Genomic DNA, 21,299 nt, shown 5'->3' with positions numbered 1-21,299 from the left:
AAGGCTGCTGTAAAGGTCAAAGTTAAGGGGGTGGGCTGCTGTGGATGTCCAATTTTAAGGGATGGGGCATTGTGGGGTGGTCAGTGTTAAGGGGTGGGGGACTGTGGAGGTCCCTGTTTTGGGGGCATGGTGCTGTAGATGTCACTTATAGTGGATAGTGTTGATATCATTTAATGACACACACAAACACTAAATGAAATAGATTAAATATACCCGAGCGAAGCCGGGTCCTTCAGCTAGTGTGGTCATAAATTGCTGTTTGGGCATACGGCAGGAGTCAGAAGAGAAGGAGCGCCATATAGTTTTTGGAGGACAGATTTTGGTGGAATGGTTTACAGGCGCCATGTTGCTATTGATTAGCCTCTGAAGACCAGTACAGCCATTTTCTGACAACCATACATTATATTTTTCTCTCAACTGAGCTTTATCAATGGTTCTATTTTGGGCTAAATACGACTTTTTGATTGCTCTTTGGGAAGCAGGATAAAGAAAAGGCAGCAACTCTGCCATTGCTTTTTGGGTTTTGTTATTGTTGCGAACACCGTGCAGGAAAAAGTTACCTTTATTCTGCTGGTCAGTACTATTACAGGGATACCAATTATTATTATTTTTTTCACATTTTGCCTCTTTTACACAAAGCATTTTTATTTATTTTTTATCTTTTTGTGTTACCATTTTCTGAGAGCCATATTTATTTATTTTTTCTGCTGATCGTCTTGAGTAGGGCCTCATTTTTTGGGGGATGAGTTGAAGTTTCCATTGTTAACTCTGTACATTGTGGGATGCATGGTACTTTTTGATTGCTCACTATTACTCTTTTCTTAAGGCAAGGTGACAAAAAGCTTTTTTGACACCATTTTTTTTTTATATATTTTTTTTATTACGGCATTCATCTGACAGGATAGATTATGTGCTATTTTTATTCAGCTGGTCGTTACGGACGCGTTGGTACCAATTTTTTTTATTTTTTTGCAATCTTGCACAATCAAAGCTTTTTGAGACCCAGACAGGGGGCTGGGTCTCATAGGCTTCCATAGCTGGGAGGTTCTAATGCCTGTGGAAGGCATTGTACTGACATGCCAGCCATCAGGTCCCCATCACTGCAGCGCGGGGTCGGAGAGGGAGCCCCCTCCCTCCGCAAACCCCCTACATGCCGCATTCAGCATTCACCATGGCATAAAAGGGGTTAATGCACTGGCATCAGTGAGTGCGGGACAATAATCCCGTGGGCGGCCCGACGTGCACAGCATCATGGTAGTCTATGATGCTGTGTGCTCCCGTGCGCACGATCAATGCCGCTCCGGGACATCTGGCCCGCTCACGGACCGTATATCTCAGAGGGCATACGGTCGCGTGCAAGAGGCCTAAAGGATTTTCATTTGGATATTATTAGGAATTACTTAGCAGGGCATTGTGTACCACATCACATGTGCCAGGCAGGATTTCAGGCAAACCCTTGCTTTGTAGTTACAATCTACATGACTTAATCCCGGCATTTAGCTGCCTATAGTAATTTATGCAGCTTGTAGCTTGTCTTTGACTTGAGCTGCCTGCACTGTGCAAGAACCTGCGAGGTAAATTATACAATTTAGTGAAAAGCAGAATGTGAGCCATATAGGAGAACACAATTAAAGGGGTTTTCCAGGCCTTTAATATTGATGACCTATCTGCAGGAATAGAGACAGAGGAGACGGCGCATGGCGCGTGCCTTCTCATACAGCTGATCGGCGGGGGTCAGATAGGTACAAGTCCCTCCCACCTCTGGGACCTGCTCCTGTCTCCAGAACCTGACTCCCAAAATGAATGAGAACACATCGTGCATGCGGGATATGCTCTCCGCTCACTGCTATGGGAGTTCCAAAAAACAGCTGGGCAAGCACACCTGGCAGTTTCAGAAGTCCCATAGCAATGAAAGAGAGCAAGCCACACAAACATAGGTGGGACCCGCACCTATCTGACATTGATGGCATATCATACAGAGATGCCATCAATGTCCCAGACGGGCCAACCCCTTTAATATACAGGGTGGGCCATTTATATGGATACACCTTAATAAAATGGGAATGGTTGGTGATATTAACTTCCTGTTTGTGGCACATTAGTATATGTGAGGGGGGAAACTTTTCAAGATGGGTGGTGACCATGGCGGCCATTTTGAAGTCGGCCATTTTGAATCCAACTTTTGTTTTTTCAATAGGAAGAGGGTCATGTGACACATCAAACTTATTGGGAATTTCACAAGAAAAACATTGGTGTGCTTGGTTTTAACGTAACTTTATTCTTTCATGAGTTATTTACAAGTTTCTGACCACTTATAAAATGTGTTCAATGTGCCGCCCATTGTGTTGGATTGTCAATGCAACCCTTTTCTCCCACTCTTCACACGCTGATAGCAACACCGCAGGAGAAATGCCTGCTTGCACAGGCTTCCAGTATCCGTAGTTTCAGGTGCTGCACCATTGATGGTATGGTGTGGTATATGGGGTACAAAGATAGTGGGGCCATTCTTCATCAATGGAAACCTCAAGGCCACTGGATATGCGAAATTGCTACATGATGATGTGTTTCCCTCTTTATGCACTGAAGCTGGCACGTTCCCTGAGTTTTTCCAGCAAGATGGTGCACCACCACATTATGGGTGTCAGGTCCGAGCATTCCTAGATGAACAGTTTCCTGGAAAGTGGATTAGTAGTCGTGGGCCAGTTGAATGGCCCCCAAGGTCTCCCGATCTGACCCCCTTAGACTTTTATCTTTGGGGTCATCTGAAGGCAATTGTCTATGCTGTGAAGATATACGAGATGTGCAGCACCTGAAACTACGGATACTGGAAGCCTGTGCTAGCAGGCATTTCTCCTGCGGTGTTGCTATCAGTGTGTGAGGAGTGGGAGAAGAGGGATGCATTGAAAATCCAACACAATGGGCAGCACATTGAACACATTTTATAAGTGGTCAGAAACTTGTAAATAACTTATGAAAGAATAAAGTTACGTTAAAACCAAGCACACCATTGTTTTTCTTGTGAAATTCCCAATAAGTTTGATGTGTCAAATGACCCTCTTCCTATTGAAAAAACAAAAGTTGGATTTAAAATGACCGACTTCAAAATGGCCGCCATGGTCACCACCCATCTTGAAAAGTTTCCCCCCTCACATATACTAATGTGCCACAAACAGGAAGTTAATATCACCAACCATTCCCATTTTATTAAGGTGTATCCATATAAATGGCCCACCCTGTACATTATGTATTGCTGGATCTGCCATTGCCCTGCAGCATTATCAGGCTGTTCAAAATGGCAGTGATTCTGCTGCCAGATGAATTTTTGTCCGTTACTATGTGCGCTCTTCTCTTATCTAGTAGTACATGTTCTTAGTCTCGTAGATGTACAGAAAGTTCTAATTAAAGGGCAGTGGAGGAGTAAGGCTCTGTGGACACTGTCTTTCATCAGATATGTTCATTGGGAAAGATTTTCCGACATATACCTCTGATGGAAGGCTGAGACACATGCCACTGTATAGCCATATAGTGGCATATATCTTCCATTGGCCACAATATTGACCAACCACGGCTCATTGTATGGAAATCACAATCCTCTGCGCTTTCCTATGCTATAAAAAAAAATAATGAAATGCAGATACATCTAAGGCTACTTTCACACTTGCGTTCCGGGCTCCGCTTGTGAGTTCCGTTTGAAGGCTCTCACAAGCGGCCCCGAACGCTCAGAATGCCTCAGTCTGGCACAGTTTGTCCTCCGCTCCGCTCAGCAGGCGGACACCTGAACGCTGCTTGCAGCGTTCGGGTGTCCGCCTGGCCGTGCGGAGGCGAACGGATCCGTCCAGACTTACAATGTAAGTCAATGGGGACGGATCCGTTTGAAGTTGACACAGTATGGCTCAATTTTTAAACGGATCCGTCCCCCATTGACTTTCAATGTAAAGTCAAAACGGATCCGTTTGCATTATCATGAACAAAAAAAAAAAAAATATATATTTATTTTTTTTTGTTTGTTCATGTTAATGCAAACGGATCCGTTCTGAACGGATCCAAGCGTTTGCATTATAGGTGCGGATCCGTCTGTGCAGATACCAGACGGATCCGCACCGAACGCAGGTGTGAAAGTAGCCTAACAGAGGCCAAAATGAGGCTCTTTGACCTTAGTTGAGTAAATGGATTATGGTTATGTTTTATGTATACAAGAGGTTTCCTCCGTGTATACACACACACACACATACACACATATATATATATATATATATATATATATATATATATATATATATATATATGGTTTGAATGCATTTACTAAGCAGATGTTTGTCTACTGGGATCTCTAGATTCTATTTTTTATTGCAATAGCACAGAGCCAATACAAATGATTACTTTTACAATATTAACCACAAGAAAACCCAAACCTTCCACCAACCATACTAAGAGGAGGAAAGGAAAGGAAAGAAAAGAAAAAAAGCACCATATGGGGGTTGACTAGATTCTGGGAACATCCAGCATCAATATAACAAACTCCTCTCATGTTGGTATATCTCTTCCAACTTAGACTATAAATTCAAAAATCTCAGTTTCCTGTTATTATATATCACTTTTTAAACTGAATATTACTGGAGATCTCACTTTCCCAAACATCAAAAGATGGTACTGGCGATGACCTTCCATATGGCCATATTGACATATGTAGACCCCTTTAGGTCTCTCGTACAACCCAAACCACATACCGCTGGATCAAGAGGGATGTCCATAAGGACACCTGTCTGAATTTTTGAATAACCTGTTGGCAAAACTTTTGGACTTTAAGACAATTCCAGTAAAGGTAGATCAGATTTGCCTGGTCAGATAGATATTTGGGACATTGAGAGGACGATCTCAATCCCACTGTATTTCAGTCTGACCGGATAATAATGAAGCCTGTTCACAATAAACCATTAAGTTGTTTTAGCTGTTCAATTCAGTGACCTCTGAAATGCCCCTTAGAATTTGCTCCCACTGGCCCATTTCTCCGATCTTTCTGTAATTCTTCAAGATGGCGGGGACTATTCCTGACATTCCCCTTCAACAAGAGGTTATACAGTTATTTTGGATCTCTGGATTATACAGGTTATGGTATTCACTTGAGAGTATGCAGGGCCGTCTTTAATGATTGGACCCTGGGCAAAAATTTACTTGGGCCCCCTGGATCCCGCCTTCCCACACCTTAGCAGGCAATCACGCCCTCTATCACAACACACACACAAAAAAAATCCACACATCTGGTAGAGTCCAGTGAATGACTGTAAATACTTCCAGTTCTGAAGACAGCGGCTCAGGATCAGTGCTCTGGGCAGCTGGGCTCAGGCTGGAAGTGGGCACCGCTCTGCAGGAAGGAGACCAGGGCTCGGCTCACCCTAGTGTTACAGTGCACCCCAGCAACCCACAGTATGCAGTATCGCACCCTATAGTATACAGCACCACACAGTATGCAGTATAGCACCCCACACTATACAGTACCCCACAGTATATAGTATAGCAGCCCACAGTATACAACGCCTCACAGTATACAGTAGAGCAGTATAGCACCTCACCGTATACAGCACCCCAAACTATACACGATACAGCACCCCACACTATACAGCCCCCCACACTATACAGTACAGCAGTATCGAACTCCACAATATACAGCACCCACAGTATACAGCCCCCCACAGTATACAGTACAGCAGTATAGCACTCCACAATATACAGTATACAGCCCCCCCACAGTATACAGTACAGCAGTATAGCACTCCACAATATACACTATACAGCCCCCCACAGTATACAGCCCCCCACAGTATAAGTATACAGGCCCCCCCCCACAGTATACAGCCCCCCACAGTATACAGTACAGCAGTATAGCACTCCACAATATACAGTATACAGCCCCCCACAGTATACAGTACAGCAGTATAGCACTCCACAATATACACTATACAGCCCCCCACAGTATACAGGCCCCCACACTATACAGCCCCCACAGTATACAGCCCCCCCCCCCACAGTATACAGCCCCCCAGAGTATAGAGTACAGCAGTATAGCACTCCACAGTATACAGCCCCCCCCCCAGTATACAGCCCCCCACAGTACAGCAGTATAGCACTCCACAATATACAGTATACAGCCCCCCACAGTATACAGCCCCCCACAGTATACAGTACAGCAGTATAGCACTCCACAATATACACTATACAGGCCCCCACACTATACAGGCCCCCCACAGTATACAGCACCCCACTATACTGTAGTATACAGTATATTAGCATAACAGCCTGTCACCTTTTTCTGATGTAATCTTCACACAAAAAAAGCTCCACAGTTAAGGCAAACTTCACAACACTCCTGGTAGGACGTTGATGACCTCATAGCCATGTGACCAGTAATATTGCTAGGTTACTGGTCACATGGTGATGATGTCATCTAAGGTCCTAGAGAATCGCAGCTCTCATAGTTCTCTGCCTGGAGTGGCGGCCGGCAGGCATTGCATTGCAATACATAGCATGGCAGCACCCACTGTGTAGCTGACAGACTGACACCCGGGGCAGTGGCCAGCAGGGCTCAAGAGGCAGCTGCCTTGGGCCCCCCAGGAGCAACTGGGCCCGGGGCAGCTGCCCCTTTTGCCCCTTGTTAAAGACGGCCCTGAGAGTATGTGGTGACTACTGATTTAGTGTTTAAAGAGGTTTTCCGAGACTTTAATAGTGATGACCTATCCTCAGGATAGGTAATCAGTATCTAATCAGTGGGGGTTCAATATCTGGGACCCCTGCTGATCAGCTGTTCAAGAAGGCAGCTGTGCTCACAGGAGCGCCAGTGCCTTCTCAAACAGTTGATCGGCCGGGGTCCTGGGTGTCAGACCACCACTGGTCAGATACTGATGACTGATCCAGAGGATAGGTCATCAGTTATAAAGTCTTGGAAACTCTTAAATGCCTTTTTGGGTCAGTGGTCCTGAAAATGATATCTCATTGAAAAGAAGAATATATCTGAGGGTACAATATTTTCCCTGAAAACACCTATCAATATTGTAAAAACCATTATCTGGATCTCAGGTTGGCTGTCCAACAGGTAAATTCTTCACAGAGGTCCTTCTGCGATGAAGCCACCCATTACTGTCAGATTATGGCAGGTTGTATAAGAAGATATCAGGAATTGATGGCACATCATTTTCTATTTTCTCAAAAATAGGATCTTCCTGGAGCATCATGAATATGAAAGAATGGCATCAAGCCTGGTGTGAACTGAGCGGTAGTTACCTGCTGTCATGTTGTTTGTATTAAACTGGGTCTCGTCATCCCACCTTAAAACCTAATTTTGACACACCACAAATCAAATTGTCGTCGAGCAATCTGAGGATGATTCATGCCAGCGTTTAGCTCTGACTTGCTAGAAGTGACAGTACAATGAACACAGAGGAACACATGAAAGTTATTCGGCTTTTATCCAGATTGCTGCCTTTCTGACATCCCGATATACTGTATACTTATGGCCGCGCTTTAATCGGTATTCACACTGCTGAAAATTCTTCTTTTCATTTATAATAGGCTTAGGCTACTTTCACACTAGCGTTTTTACTGGATCCGGCAGGGTTCAGCAAAAACGCTTCCATTACTGATAATACAACCATCTGCATCCATTATGAACGGATCCGGTTGTTTTATGTTTAACATAGCCAAGACGGATCCGTCATGAACTCCACTGAAAGTCAATAGGGGACGGATCCGTTTTCTATAGTGTCAGATTGTTTCAGAGACAGAAAGCAAACCACAGCATGCTTCGGTTTTCTCTCCGGTATGAGAACGGAATGCATTTTGGAGCACTCTGTTCTGTTCAGTTATGTTTTGTCCCCATTAACAATAAATGGGGACAAAACGGAAGTGTTTTTTTTTCCGGTATTGAGACCCTATGACGGATCTCAATACCAGAAAACATTAACGCTGTGAAAGTAGCCTTAGGTGCCATCACCAGCCAAGAGACTGGTTTATTTCTACTCCCAAAGTCAACTTCAGATATTTAGACAGGTGGCACGTGTGTGCCAAGTGTGATCCATGATGCCATTTTTTGCAGCTTGTTAGGAGCGACATGTTCAGAAGGGTACAGTGAAATCATGGGTGGTGGTCAGCTATATGTAGTGCCCATCATTCCCATTCAACTGGACATTAAAATGATTGCCCATATGGCAGTAATTTAGTTGTAAAGTGTAAAAAAAATAAAAATAAAAACACCTTTCAGCATATTAAACCCTAACCTTTGGCAGCATACATACTAAATATATCCACATGGCTCCGTTCATCTGACCGATGGCAAAAGAGGGCTCCTTTTGGTCACCTTCGGAATAGAGTGGCCTGAAATAGCATAGTAGACAACACTATTCCATATAAAGGTATGTAGTAAAAAAAAAGTATACTGCGGGCTATATGGTTGATTTACAATGGAAGCCTGATGTATAAAACGGTTCCGATACAGTGAGATACATTATAGCCTTCCATGGAAGGTATACGTTGGGAGATCCTTCTGAAGTATCCCTTCAACAGGAAAGCTCCTAATGTGGTATGAAGAGAACCTAATAATACAATGGGGCAGATTTACTGAGGCTGATACCCAGTCTTCCTAAGAAATCTGGTGGAGTAAGATGTGCCCCGCTTCCTTCCCCTAATCCCTGCCCAGTTTTAGTGGCCGAAAAAAACAAAAAGAGGAGACGGGTGACAAAATGTATAACTTTTTGATGCCAGGAAACTGGATCACGGGCTTGATAAGTTCCCTGCATAGTATCAAGGTTGCAATTTTTTATTTAGAGCAAGTAGCTGCACACTTTAGAGTTCTGTGTGTCTGGATTTTCTTATGTGTTTTTTTTTTTATTAGAGGGGTTTAGGCCATGATTGGTGTAAAAAATGAAAATCAGGCATCATATAGTATATGACAATACCTTTGTAATAAAGCTAGAACCAGCCCTGTACCTCACATGGGTCCAGAGATCTCCACATTGACTGTTCCAATTTATCTGTTAGATTATCCTCAGCCTGGCAGCTTAGGGGACGTGTCCTTTCTGCTGCAGCTCTCTCCCTGTAACTGCCACAGCTTCTAACAGAACATATGGCTGGTGGCAGCTGAAGATTTAAACGGAGCACTTTCAACCGGATCAGTGAGACAGACAAAAAATGAGGAATAGAACAAACAGCAGGTGGCGCTGTACAGATACATTTTATTGAAATTATTAATCACATGCTATTCCAAAAGTAATCAGACCAGGTGTTGGTTTGAAAAATGTAGAATATGTTTCTTGACACAACCCCTTTAAGAGGAGGACATATGTAGGTTCAATTATTCAGTTTCAATTATTCAGTTTGCATCACAGTGGGGGTTCATTTTTACTAGTGATAGCTTTTTGATTTCCATATTCAGTGTTTTGTTTTGCACCTTGTTGTGCTTTCCCCCAGAAAAATCACATAAAAGTAGTTTGCCATATGTTTTCATGCATAGAGTCCTATAGATCACCGGGTGTCATTGTTACACCGCCATGAACCTCCATGATTAATCTGGTGTATCGGTGAATATTTGTCTCTTGGTGGGAACCTCCATTATTGTCCATTACGACATGTTTCCATTAACAAAGCTCTGCATTTGTAAAATACATAGAAAAGCTCAGCGAGATCAGAGCTCCATCTTGTATAACATAAGAGGCGGCCATTTATCTCTCTCAGCAGAGCCTTTCACCCGCTAATAATAGGCAGGTAATTGCGGTAACTGTTTTATGAGAAGCGGTTCACCGTATTGTCTTATTTTGTAAGCGCAAGGAAAGACCCTTTCTCTTTGGCTCTTGTTATAGGCTGTAGATATTCTAATTACCTCAGTTAACAGGATAAAATCTCCTTTAAAGCGTGAGACCAGTGTATTTCTTTGCGGCGATAGTTTCACATCGTGTAATTATTGGAGCTTTTGGACAACCTGGCAGTGACTGGCACAGGAATTGCAGCTATAGATTTACAGAACTGAGATCTCAGACCAGAAAATGTGTTGTTTTCTCCAAGGCTGGGTTCCCATGTACTCAGTCCATCCAGTGTAGTTTCTCTCCCGCGCAATTTTCTATGGGATGGTTTCTGGCATTTGAGAAATCACTTTTAACAAAGGATGTTTTCGTCATCGGATAGCTGACCTGCGCTTTTCGTTGGGGCAAGTCTGGGGTACAAAGAAGTTTTTGATCACTTTTTATTAAATTTTTTTTTAGGGGATGTGGTTTTTGTTTTTCTAACGCATTTACCATGTGGGATAAATGTTGCATTCGTTTTAGGCCGGGTTCACACGAACGTGTGTGACCCGTGCCTGTGAAGCGGCCCGCAAATAGCGGGCCGCAATGCTTGTTCGCCGGCCGTAGGTCAGCCGCATCGGATCGCGGACCCATTCACTTTAATGGGTCCGCGATCCGGCCGTTCCGCGAAAAGATAGGACTTGTTCTATCTTTTAGCGGAACGGAACAACGGGACGTAACCCCAGGAGGCACTCCGTAGTGCTTCCGAGGGGTCCCGTCCCGTGCGGCCGTTCCGCGATTCCGGATTAGCGGACCCATCGAAGTGAATTCACACGGAACTGTGGCCGTGTATTGCGGCCCGCGATTTGCGGGCCGCAATACGGCCACGGGTCACGCACGTTCATGTGAACTTAGCCTTATAGTGTGGGTCGTGGTGATACCAATTATGTATAGGTAATTTTTGTGCGTTTTTTACATTTTCATTTTTTTTATTTTATTGATTTTTTTTTTAATTATTATTTTTTATTTTTTCCTGTAGGGGACTAGATCATGCAATCTGGTCGCTGATATAATACACTGTAATACTTCGGCATTGCAGTGTATTATGACTGTCAACATATGCTGACAATCATCTTATTAGGGCCTTGCATCTGGCAGGACCTAAAAGGTGTGCAAAAATGGCAAATATAGGGGTAAGCTTTAGTCTTTTGACTACCATGATGAACCATCAACTTTACATTGGGGGGAGGGTAAACAATGAAGGTGTCTTACTCTGTGTCACACCCCTTAGATGCTGCAGTTGATATTGACTGACATTTAACAGGTTAAATTGTTGGTATCAGAGCTGTACTTTACTGCAGATTCATCTCCTGGGCTGGTGCTATAATTTCACCATTACAGGTATGGCAGTGCGTGCAAACTACTCGCCTTCTGCACTGTACATGGCTACAATAATGTGGAAAGGGGTAAAGCGACATATTGCAAAAATATGCAAGTTAAAGAGTTTCTGAAGCTCTCCTAGACTTTATTTTTCATCTGCTGAGGATTAATTAAGGGGGGTTTTGCCAGTGTTCAGGTCTTCTTTTTTTTTTAAACCAGATATTTTTTATTAAAATTCTGTGGTACAATACAAGTAACGCACAAAACAACCCATCTCCCACCCCATTTAAACCATCCTGGCAAAGAGTGTCTATACATAAAAACAAGCATATCCTTATCCAGATCTATGTAACAATAGGGTCGGGGTGTGACATCAAATACATATCTACTATAACTGTGAGGGTAAAGTGAGGTCATATGTTTCTTTGTTGTCTCCATCTATAGAAGAGCACGTGTAAGATGAGAAAAACGAAAGCCATCCCTTAGACGATCTGAAAAAGGTAACCATTGAGCCTACTGTCCCTCAAATTTTCCAAGTGTTCCCCATTTAAGATATATGTATCTTTCCATACGGATAATTCAGTGATGAATCAACGCCCTATATTCCCGATGGTTTGTGTCTAATCAGTTGGCTGCACTTTATGACCCCATTAATATTCCCTCGGTCTCTGCACTTCCACTATGTCCTATACGTTAATGTCACTGTTGGAATAGAAGACAGTGGCAATCTGATTCTGTGTCTCCTACAAAGGGACCCTTGCCCAAAAGGTGAGCCAAAAGTTTTCCAATAAAATCAATAGGTTCCTGTGATCCCCATCCTTTGAAAAGTTTTAGTTGTCCAGCTGAAAAATAAGCTTGTGGGTTCAGATCTGCCAACCACCTGATCACTTGGTAGTTGAACAGTTTTCGATTTGATCTTGGGAACTCCCCTACCCAAAATACCCTCTGTAGAACCTACGCGTCCCAATTAATTCCTCGGAATAAGAACAAAACTCAGCTATAGTGCAAGAGTTTCACCGAGGAAAAGCAACTGGTCATCAGCATATTGGGCCATCTTCTCCTCCAGGCAGTGATTTCCTAAGGTTAGCACCCGGGGCTGTATCTCTAGAGCAAAAAGGAGGGGAGACATACCTGGCCTGCGCTCCTTCCTAGGTCAAATGAGTCTGAGCCTAAACTTCTAGTACCAATACCTGTCCTCTGGGACTTGTACATCAATTTTAACAATTCACGGACTATGTAAATGATAAGGATATTACGTCTCTGAAATAAAACTAATCACGGGTGAATTTATTCACCCGTGATTAGTTACATCAATTTTAACCATCCAATAAACCCCATCCTCTCCAGAACAATCCACAGAAGAGTAAACCTCCGTCTTCCTCTGCTGCCAGTAAGTCAGTCTGTAATAGCTTTGGCAGAGGAATTTAAAAGGGAGCCCACCAGTCCCAGGAGCCTTGTTGTTTGACATGTGTTGTACCACCAATACTAAATCCTGGAGTGTCCAGATATTTTTTTCTGGTTGAGGGTCAGTATGGGCAAGGAAATCTAGCTTAGAGATATGAAGGTATCTGGAGTAACTTTAAAGAGTTTCTTGTATATCCTGTGAAACTGAAACTAGCCAATTTTGATAAGTTTCATGCCCTGTTGATCCCTTGCTATGGTTGCCTATAAGTGGCCAGCACACTCAAAATACCTTTGTTTCATGAATAAATGCTTAGCTCTTTCTTTGTTTAAAAAAAGAAGGAGAGCACCCTGAGCCTGATCTGGGGTAGGGCTTCGCTTACCGTATATCTACTTTCTTTGTTATGTACCCAATTCTGAAGGCTGAGCTCAAATGCGACACACATTTAACAAACCCTTTTCATTAAATCACCTCACAGGTGCTTTTGCTGCATATCACACACTTGCCACAGAAGTCGTATCTACATTATGTTAGAAGTACTCACTCAGCTGCTCCGAAATAGTCCTCCTGTCAATAAGTTTAAGCCAAAATGGGTTTAATTTCCAACTTGGCCTCCCTTTTATGTCTCTCTGTTCTAGAGTGTGATCTGAAAGAGTAAGTGGCAAATACTTGACTCCTCTCAACATATGGTAGGGCTGAATTGCCATGAAACATCCATTGGAGAGAGACTGTTGCTGCACAGTATCCTCTACATATTGAACTTGGACAGGTTGCTGCCCTCCCACTTCAGCACCAGCAACACTCTGCTCTGGTGACCATTCTGAGAGGGTGGAGAAGAAGCAAACTGCTAGAGTCTGTCAACTACTTCTCTGCAACTTGGCTTGTCTGTGTTCTGGAGCCACTTTGGCATCCTCTCTCCTTGTCGCGCTTTCCACCCTTATTACGGTGGCTCATAGATCTTACAGTAGGTTCCCACAGTGATAGCTTACCACTGTAACTTCAAGAGGTCATATATTTTGTGCAGGGAAAGGATAATTATCCGGATGACCTCAGGAGCTGTCTGTTTGTTCGGTTTATTGTGTCAGTGGCTAGACCATGTCCTCCATTCAGGCCTCTTTTTAGGCAGCTGATTGGTTGGTCACATCACTTGACATACTATGCTGAATCTGATTAGTCAGAGCCCTCACCGCAGCCTTTAGACATGTTCAGAAAGAATCCAACCCATCAGACTTTTTTCACTTCATCGTGAAGTAACTAAAGGGATGTTTTTACATGATTGTCTACAAGGTAAAATATTAGTTTACAGACAAACATTGGTGAGCAATGCAGTCATGTACAAGATTTAATATTGTCATGCCCCGCCCTGACTATGTGCGGAGGTCGGCCAGAATAGCAGCACGAGTTTAGTGTTTTGTTTTGGAGCCGTGCTGGATCCGCCTCCCATCAGAGGCACTGGGTGGGGTCATTAGTTTAAATAGCACTCCAGCCCAGTGCTCTGAGCGGATTATAGGAATCACTTTGGTCTTGGAAGCTAGGAAGGAAGGTTGTCTTTTCCAGCTCAGAAAGATAAGTGTGGTTTCAAGTTTGATTGTTTTGTGTCATCTCTCCCTTCCATTTTCTGTTCGAGCAGGCTGCTCCTATTTCCCCTCTTCACCATCTCAGGGAATTTAGGGTGTTTCAGCCCAGGCACGGGGACACATCATACCTACCACCAAGGTCTGCATGTGGGCTGAGCAGTGCAGGGAGAGAGGTCGGGGATTAGCTAGGAGGTGACCCTTCCCCTGCCTCTCGCCTAGAGCCTGGTTGGTGGTTTATCTGTTAGTCTGAGTGCACGTCCGCCGTGACAAATATACACTGTGTGGATAATATTTCTGTTCTGTAGATCCATGTCATGTTTGGCTGTATATCACATAGTGTTGGCGCGTATCATTTATGACTTTTATTGTGTTCAATTTAGTTTAGCCATGAAAATATTTCTTTGTGTCCCTAGGGAAGACTTGATGATGGACGTGTGATTGATAGCTCCCTATCGCGAGATCCACTTCTGGTGGTACTAGGGAAGAAACAAGTGATATCAGGTAATCTGAGCTTAAATTATGGTTTCTGTATATCCCATAGAAGTGAGTACTGTGTTCATTAGGGATCGACCGATTATCGGTTTGGCCGATATTATCGGCCGATATTGAGGATTTTGAACGTTATCGGTATCGGCATCTATTTTGCCGATATACCGATAACGTATGGGGAACACAGAACGCGCTGCTCTCAGCGCGTTCTGTGTTCCCTCCGCAGCACAGGGGAGAAGGAAGCAGTGTCTCCTCCCCCTGTGCTGCTGCTGCCGCCAATAACAGAAGAGAAGACAAGAGGAGGGGAGGGGCTGTGGCCACTGCGCCACCAATGAAGATAAGCCTTTCATTCATTCATATACAGGAGGCGGGAGCTGGCTGCAGAATCACATAGCCGGCTCCCGGCCTCTATGAGCGGTAGCTGCGATCCGCGGTAGTTAACTCCTCAGGTGCCGAGGATCGCAGCTACCGCTCATAGAGGTTGATAGCATCAATCGCACACATTTAACCCCTCAGATGTTGTCTTCATTTGTGACCACGGCATCTGAGAGCTCAAAAAACCTGGAGGCTGTGCTTCTGTGTGCAACGGTGTAGCGGGGATCGAGGGAGCCGAATCCTTAATGATCCAAGGCTTCTGCAGATAGGTTCTTATGGAGACCCTGCCTGTGGCAGGGTCCCGTAGAAACACAGTGAAATTCTCATAGACTCCAATGCTAATGCATTGGGGTCTATGAGAGAAGGGGAACTATTAAAACGTTTTAAAAAATATAAAGCCTGTACTATTAAAATAGAAAAGTATTTATTCCATATGGTAAATGGCATAATGGCATTTTTTTGCCACTTCGCCTCCCCTAAAAGTTCAATAAACGGTTATCAAAAAAGTTACAAACACTCCAAAATGGTATTAATAAGAACTACAAATTGTCACACCAAAAAATAGCTCTCACACAGCTCCGTACAAAAATAAAAAATTTATAGAGGTTTTAATATGGCGATGCAAAAAAATAATAATAATTTCATTTCCAGGCTCATTTACATATCTATAAAAATCTTTTTTAAAACACAATAAAAGGACACAGCTTTATGGGACAGGTATATTGCGGACACGCTAGCGGCGATCTAGCCGTGCATGTCCACAGCTCTTTAGGCTAAAACGAGGTGACAGAATCCCTTTAAAAAAACATATAAATGTGGTATCATTGTAATTATAATGACCCGGAGGTCAGGTTTTCCGCATAGGAAACACTGTAAAAACAAAACCCATAAAACTGTGGCGGAATTGTCCTTTTTTTTATAATTCCACACCATTTTAATTTTTTTTTTTCCAACTTCCCACTACATTGAATGCAATAGTAAATAATGCCATTAGAAAGTGCAACTTGGCCCACAAAAAAAAAAGCCCTCATGTGGCTATCTGAATGGAAAAATAAAAAAGTTATGGTTCTGGGAAGGCTGGGAGTAAAAAATGAAAACAAAAAAAGAAATATGAAAATGGCCCAGTCCTTAAGGGGTTAAAAGGAGTAACATTTGTACACATGGCGTAATTCCCCCCACAATAGCTAAAACGGGTAGGTCCTAAATCCTTTGTTCCTTCTCACTGAAAATGTGAAAAGATTCATTGTCACCCTCCATTAGTGCAAAGTAGGGAGATTCAGCTCCAACCAACAGACCGTTATACAGGAGCACAAGACATTGATTAAATAAATCAGAGGAAATATTTTATTAATTTAAGATATGCAGTTATGGTGGCTCACTTCTAGTGGCAGAATCGAGGCTGTGCTCAGTCCGAAGAAGCTAACCCAGAGCTTCGGGGGTAGTAGAATAAAAATGGAATAAATGGACGGCACTCGCAGCAAATGGGGTCTATAGGTATTGTTTATTAGGTTATAAAGATAAGATAATTAAAAAATACCAGATGGTAATTAACATATACAGTATATACTCGAGTATAAGACGAGTTTTTTGGCACATATTTTTGTGCTTAAAAAGCCCCCTCGTCTTATACTCTAGTCTAGGTCTGTATTATGGCAACTTACATTGCCATAATACAGACCATGACATGTTGGGGGCGGGAGAAGCTGTTACTTACCTTTACAGCTGCTCCGGTCAGCTCCCAGCACATCCACGCGGCACCTCTGTTAAAGGGACACTGACAGGCCCAATAAGCATCCAGCCGTTCTGAAGCCCCGCCCAGCTCATCAATATTCACTTCGCTGGGCGGCGGCTACAACTCTCCCCGACTCAAGTGCCCGGCGCATGTGCATAAAGCAGAGGCTGCAGCGGCCTCTAAGACGCAGACTGTCTGTACGCAGGCGCGATGTGACCCCGGCCGGGCGCATGCGCTGAAGATTAGACGGAGGACGTGCCCAGAGGATTGAATTGGCCATGCGCAGGATCTTGAGTCGGGGAGAGTTGTAGCCGCCGCCCAGCGAAGTGAATATTGATTAGCTGGGCGGGGCTTCAGAACGGCAGTTGGGAGCGGCTGGCTGGGTGCATTTTGAGATGAAACGCCGCCCCTTGGGCAGATTGGAGACGAGACAAGCAGGTTATAAAACTTTAGTTTTCGGTATTTATAAGGTGGACAGGGGGGATACTTAGATGATTTTAATACACTTGATAAGACCTGTACTGTCATATACATACCTAAATATGCTTATTGGGCCTGTCAGAGTCAGACTCCCATCAATCTGAGTCACCCTCTTGCAGATGTGTGTATATAATGTAGAGTGTGTGCATTATATACACATAATGAAATTTACCAGTAGCTGCTGCATTTCCCACCCTAGTCTTATACTCGAGTCAATAATTTTTCCCATTTTTTGGGGGTAAAATTAGGGGCCTCGGCTTATATTCGGGTCGGCTTATACTCGAGTATATACGGTAGTTGTATATCTATTCTGTATGGTTTTAATGAAAGTTAGAATGTGCGCACTCCTTAGAGAATAAATAAATAAATGATAAATAAATAAATATTAGTTCCTATAAATGATGTTGATTAATGTCCATAAAAAGATGTTAATTTATGTCCATATAAGAGGAAGATGGATATTAATTTATGTCCATATGTAAATTTATGTCCATATAAGAATTCATATAGTCCATGTAAAAAAATTCATATAATCAAGAATTCATATAATCAAAAAAGGGTCCATAAAAAATTCATATAGTCCAAAAAATATATAAAAAGATGCAAAACTATATTAAATATATAAGAAAATCACGAAAGGCAATTCATATAGGTAGTTGGATGATCCCAATATTGGTCTCTTTAAATGTAAAGTAATTGGTGATCCCTTATAGTAAAACAGTGAGTAGGAATAGTTGTAGATACAAGTAATAGTTTCCGTATAGGCTCCTATATGGGAGCTTTCACTTGTATTGAGGCCGGATCTCCACCTGGAAGATAAAGATTTCACATGGGTACGTTACCACTCCTATGTGTTTCTGCGGCCGCTCGGGTGGTGGGTGGCGTCCTCCTTACTGCGCGCACGGGTTTCACAAGTATCGCCGCCGCGCTATTTCTTCCGGTGACTTCACTTCCGGGTGATGAAAATTCTCGCGGTCGGCGTGTCACGTGTTTGAATCCCCGCAGTTGGCGTGCCACGTGTTCTGTTGAGCGGGATCTTTGGAAAAATAGCGGGTTTTTTGTATATTCCGCAATTCTTCAGTATACTGGCCAGTATAATTAGAAATATGGGACTTATGGCTGCTCAATCCCCATATGCGTTTCAGAGCTACCAGCTCCTTCTTCAGTGGGTATGAGTAGCCATAGTCCTTTGCCCATATATATTCTTTTATCATGATTCATGAATTGATTAGGAGGAGGGGATTGTGAGCTCCTCTTCTGATTTTGGTAAAACATGGACTGGAATTCAGATAGGTTGATTATTAAATAGGAAGGATATATAACATATAATATAAAATATGAAGTGTAGGATAAAAATTTGATTATATATAAATAAATAAATGGAATAGGAATTAGATTATATATAAATAGGTAGAGAGATAGGTAATTAAATGGATAACACGATTTATAGTAATTTAGGGGTAATCGATATTATATAAAAAAAAGTATCGATTAAAAAATGTATTAGTCTGTTTTTTCAATCAATTAAGCTGCTGAAAATGTGCATATTCTTTACTGAGCGTATTTTAATCTTGATGGATTAAAGATTAAAATACGCTCAGTAAAGAATATGCACATTTTCAGCAGCTTAATTAATTGAAAAAACAGACTAATACATTTTTTTATCGATACTTTTTTATTGATATATCGATTACCCCTAAATTACTATAACTCGTGTTATCCATTTAATTACCTATCTATCTACCTATTTATATATAATCTAATTCCTATTCCATTAATTTATATATAATCTAATTTTTATCCTACACTTCATATTTTATATTATATTTTATATATCCTTCCTATTTAAAGGGAACCTGTCACCAGGATTTTGGGTATAGAGCTGAGGACATGGGTTGCTAGATGGCCACTAGCAAATCCGCAATATCCAGTCCCCATAGCTCTGTGTGCTTTTATTGTGTATAAAAACTGATTTGATACATATGCAAATTAACCTGAGATGAGTCAGAGCTTGAAAATATGACTCTTCTCTGGTCACACAAGTAAGATATGACTCTTTTATGTTAATTTGCATATGTATCAAATCATTTTTCTTACATAATAAAAGCACACAGAGCTATGGGGACTGGATATTGTGGATGTGCTAGCGGCCATCTAGCAACCCATGTCCTCAGCTCTATACCCAAAATCCCGGTGACAGGTTCCCTTTAATAATCAACCTATCTGAATTCCAGTCCATGTTTTACCAAAATCAGAAGAGGAGCTCACAATCCCCTCCTCCTAATCAATTCATGAATCATGATAAAAGAATATATATGGGCAAAGGACTATGGCTACTCATACCCACTGAAGAAGGAGCTGGTAGCTCTGAAACGCATATGGGGATAGAGCAGCCATAAGTCCCATATTTCTAATTATACTGGCCAGTATACTGAAGGATTGCGGAATATACAAAAAACCCGCTATTTTTCCAAAGATCCCGCTCAACAGAACACGTGGCACGCCAACTGCGGGGATTCAAACACGTGACACGCCGACCGCAAGAATTGACGTCACCGGAAGAAATAGCGCGGCGGCGATACTCGTGCAACCCACGCGCGCAGTAAGGAGGACGCCACCCACCACCCGAGCGGCCGCAGAAACACATAGGAGTGGTAACGTACCCATGTGAAATCTTTATCTTCCAGGTGGAGATCCGGCCTCAATACAAGTGAAAGCTCCCATATAGGAGCCTATACAGAAACTAATACTTGTATCTACAACTATTCCTACTCACTGTTTTACTATAAGGGATCACCAATTACTTTACATTTAAAGAGACCAATATTGGGATCATCCAACTACCTATATGAACTGCCTTTTCGTGATTTTCTTATATATTTAATATAGTTTTGCATCTTTTTATATATTTTTTTTTTTGGACTATGAATTTTTATGGACCCTTTTTTGATTAAATGAATTCTTGATTATATGATTTTTTTTACATGGACTATATGAATTCTTATATGGACATAAATTTACATATGGACATAAATTAATATCCATCTTCCTCTTATATGGACATAAATTAACATCTTTTTATGGACATTAATCAACATCCTTTATAGGAACTAATATTTATTTATCATTTATTTATTCTCTAAGGAGTGCGCACATCCTAACTTTCATTAAAACCATACAGAATAGATATACAACTATATGTTAATTACCATCTGGTATTTTTGAATTATCTTATCTTTATAACTTAATAAACAATACCCATAGACCCCATTTGCTGCGAGTGCCGTCCATTTATTCCAATGTTTCATTAATACCTCTCTGTGATGCAGCATCAGGATTGTGGAGGGGGTCACTGGGAAAAGTGCTCATAGCTACCGCATGTTAACATTCTTTATATTATGCCAAAACTGCCTGAATTTTGAACACAACCAGAGCATTTGCATTATGTCCCGATCTGCTTCCTGACAACAGTTATACTAATGTTCGCTGAACCCACCATTTTCAGTTGGACAAGCCAACAGTTGAACATATGTGGGGAGATCTCGACTCCTCCTGACAGATGATGTTGAGGGAGAAAAGGATTGGGAACTTTAAATTTTAATACCCAATCGTTTTGGTCTGACAGAAGATAAGCTACTGTCTGCCAGCGACTTTCTCCTCTCTCCCATTGTCTAGCAGTGGCTTTCTCTTCACTCCACATTGTCTGGCAGTGGCTTCACTCCACATTGTCTGGCAGTGGCTTCACTCCACATTGTCTGGCAGTGGCTTCACTCCACATTGTCTGGCAGTGGCTTCACTCCACATTGTCTGGCAGTGGCTTCACTCCACATTGTCTGGCAGTGGCTTCACTCCACATTGTCTGGCAGTGGCTTCACTCCACATTTTCTGGCAGTGGCTTTCTCCTATCTCCCCATTGTGCTGGAGACTTGTCATTGTCTGGTAGTGGCTTTCTCCTCTCTCCCCAGTGTCTGGCAGTGGCTTTCTCTTCTTTCCACATTGTCTGGCAGTGGCCTTCTCCTCTCCCCCATTGTATGGCAGTAGCTTGCTCCTCTCTCCACTTTGTCTGGCGGTGGCTTTCTCCTCTCCCCCATTTGTATGGC

General features: G+C 42.5%; 1 protein-coding gene across 2 annotated transcripts in view; it reads left to right on the top strand.

The window, feature by feature from the left end:
* Nucleotides 1-21,299, top strand: part of FKBP11 (FKBP prolyl isomerase 11) — a 45,632-nt gene that overhangs the window by 10,949 nt on the left and 13,384 nt on the right. The window contains exons 3-4 of one of the 2 annotated variants that reach the window (XM_040425521.1): nt 11,589-11,644; nt 14,537-14,624. Coding sequence is in view for 1 of the 2 variants with exons in the window: in XM_040425520.1 (XP_040281454.1) it covers nt 14,537-14,624 (88 nt within the window). In the remaining variant the exon portion in view is untranslated. The remainder of the gene's footprint in view (nt 1-11,588; nt 11,645-14,536; nt 14,625-21,299) is intronic. The other variant, XM_040425520.1, reaches the window with a different exon arrangement.

The sequence above is a fragment of the Bufo bufo genome, chromosome 3 (genome assembly GCF_905171765.1).
Source record: "Bufo bufo chromosome 3, aBufBuf1.1, whole genome shotgun sequence".
NCBI classification, from domain to species: Eukaryota; Metazoa; Chordata; class Amphibia; order Anura; family Bufonidae; genus Bufo; species Bufo bufo.
The sequence above is the reverse complement of the archived record's forward strand: the minus strand, read 5'-3'. Positions and strand labels throughout refer to the sequence as shown.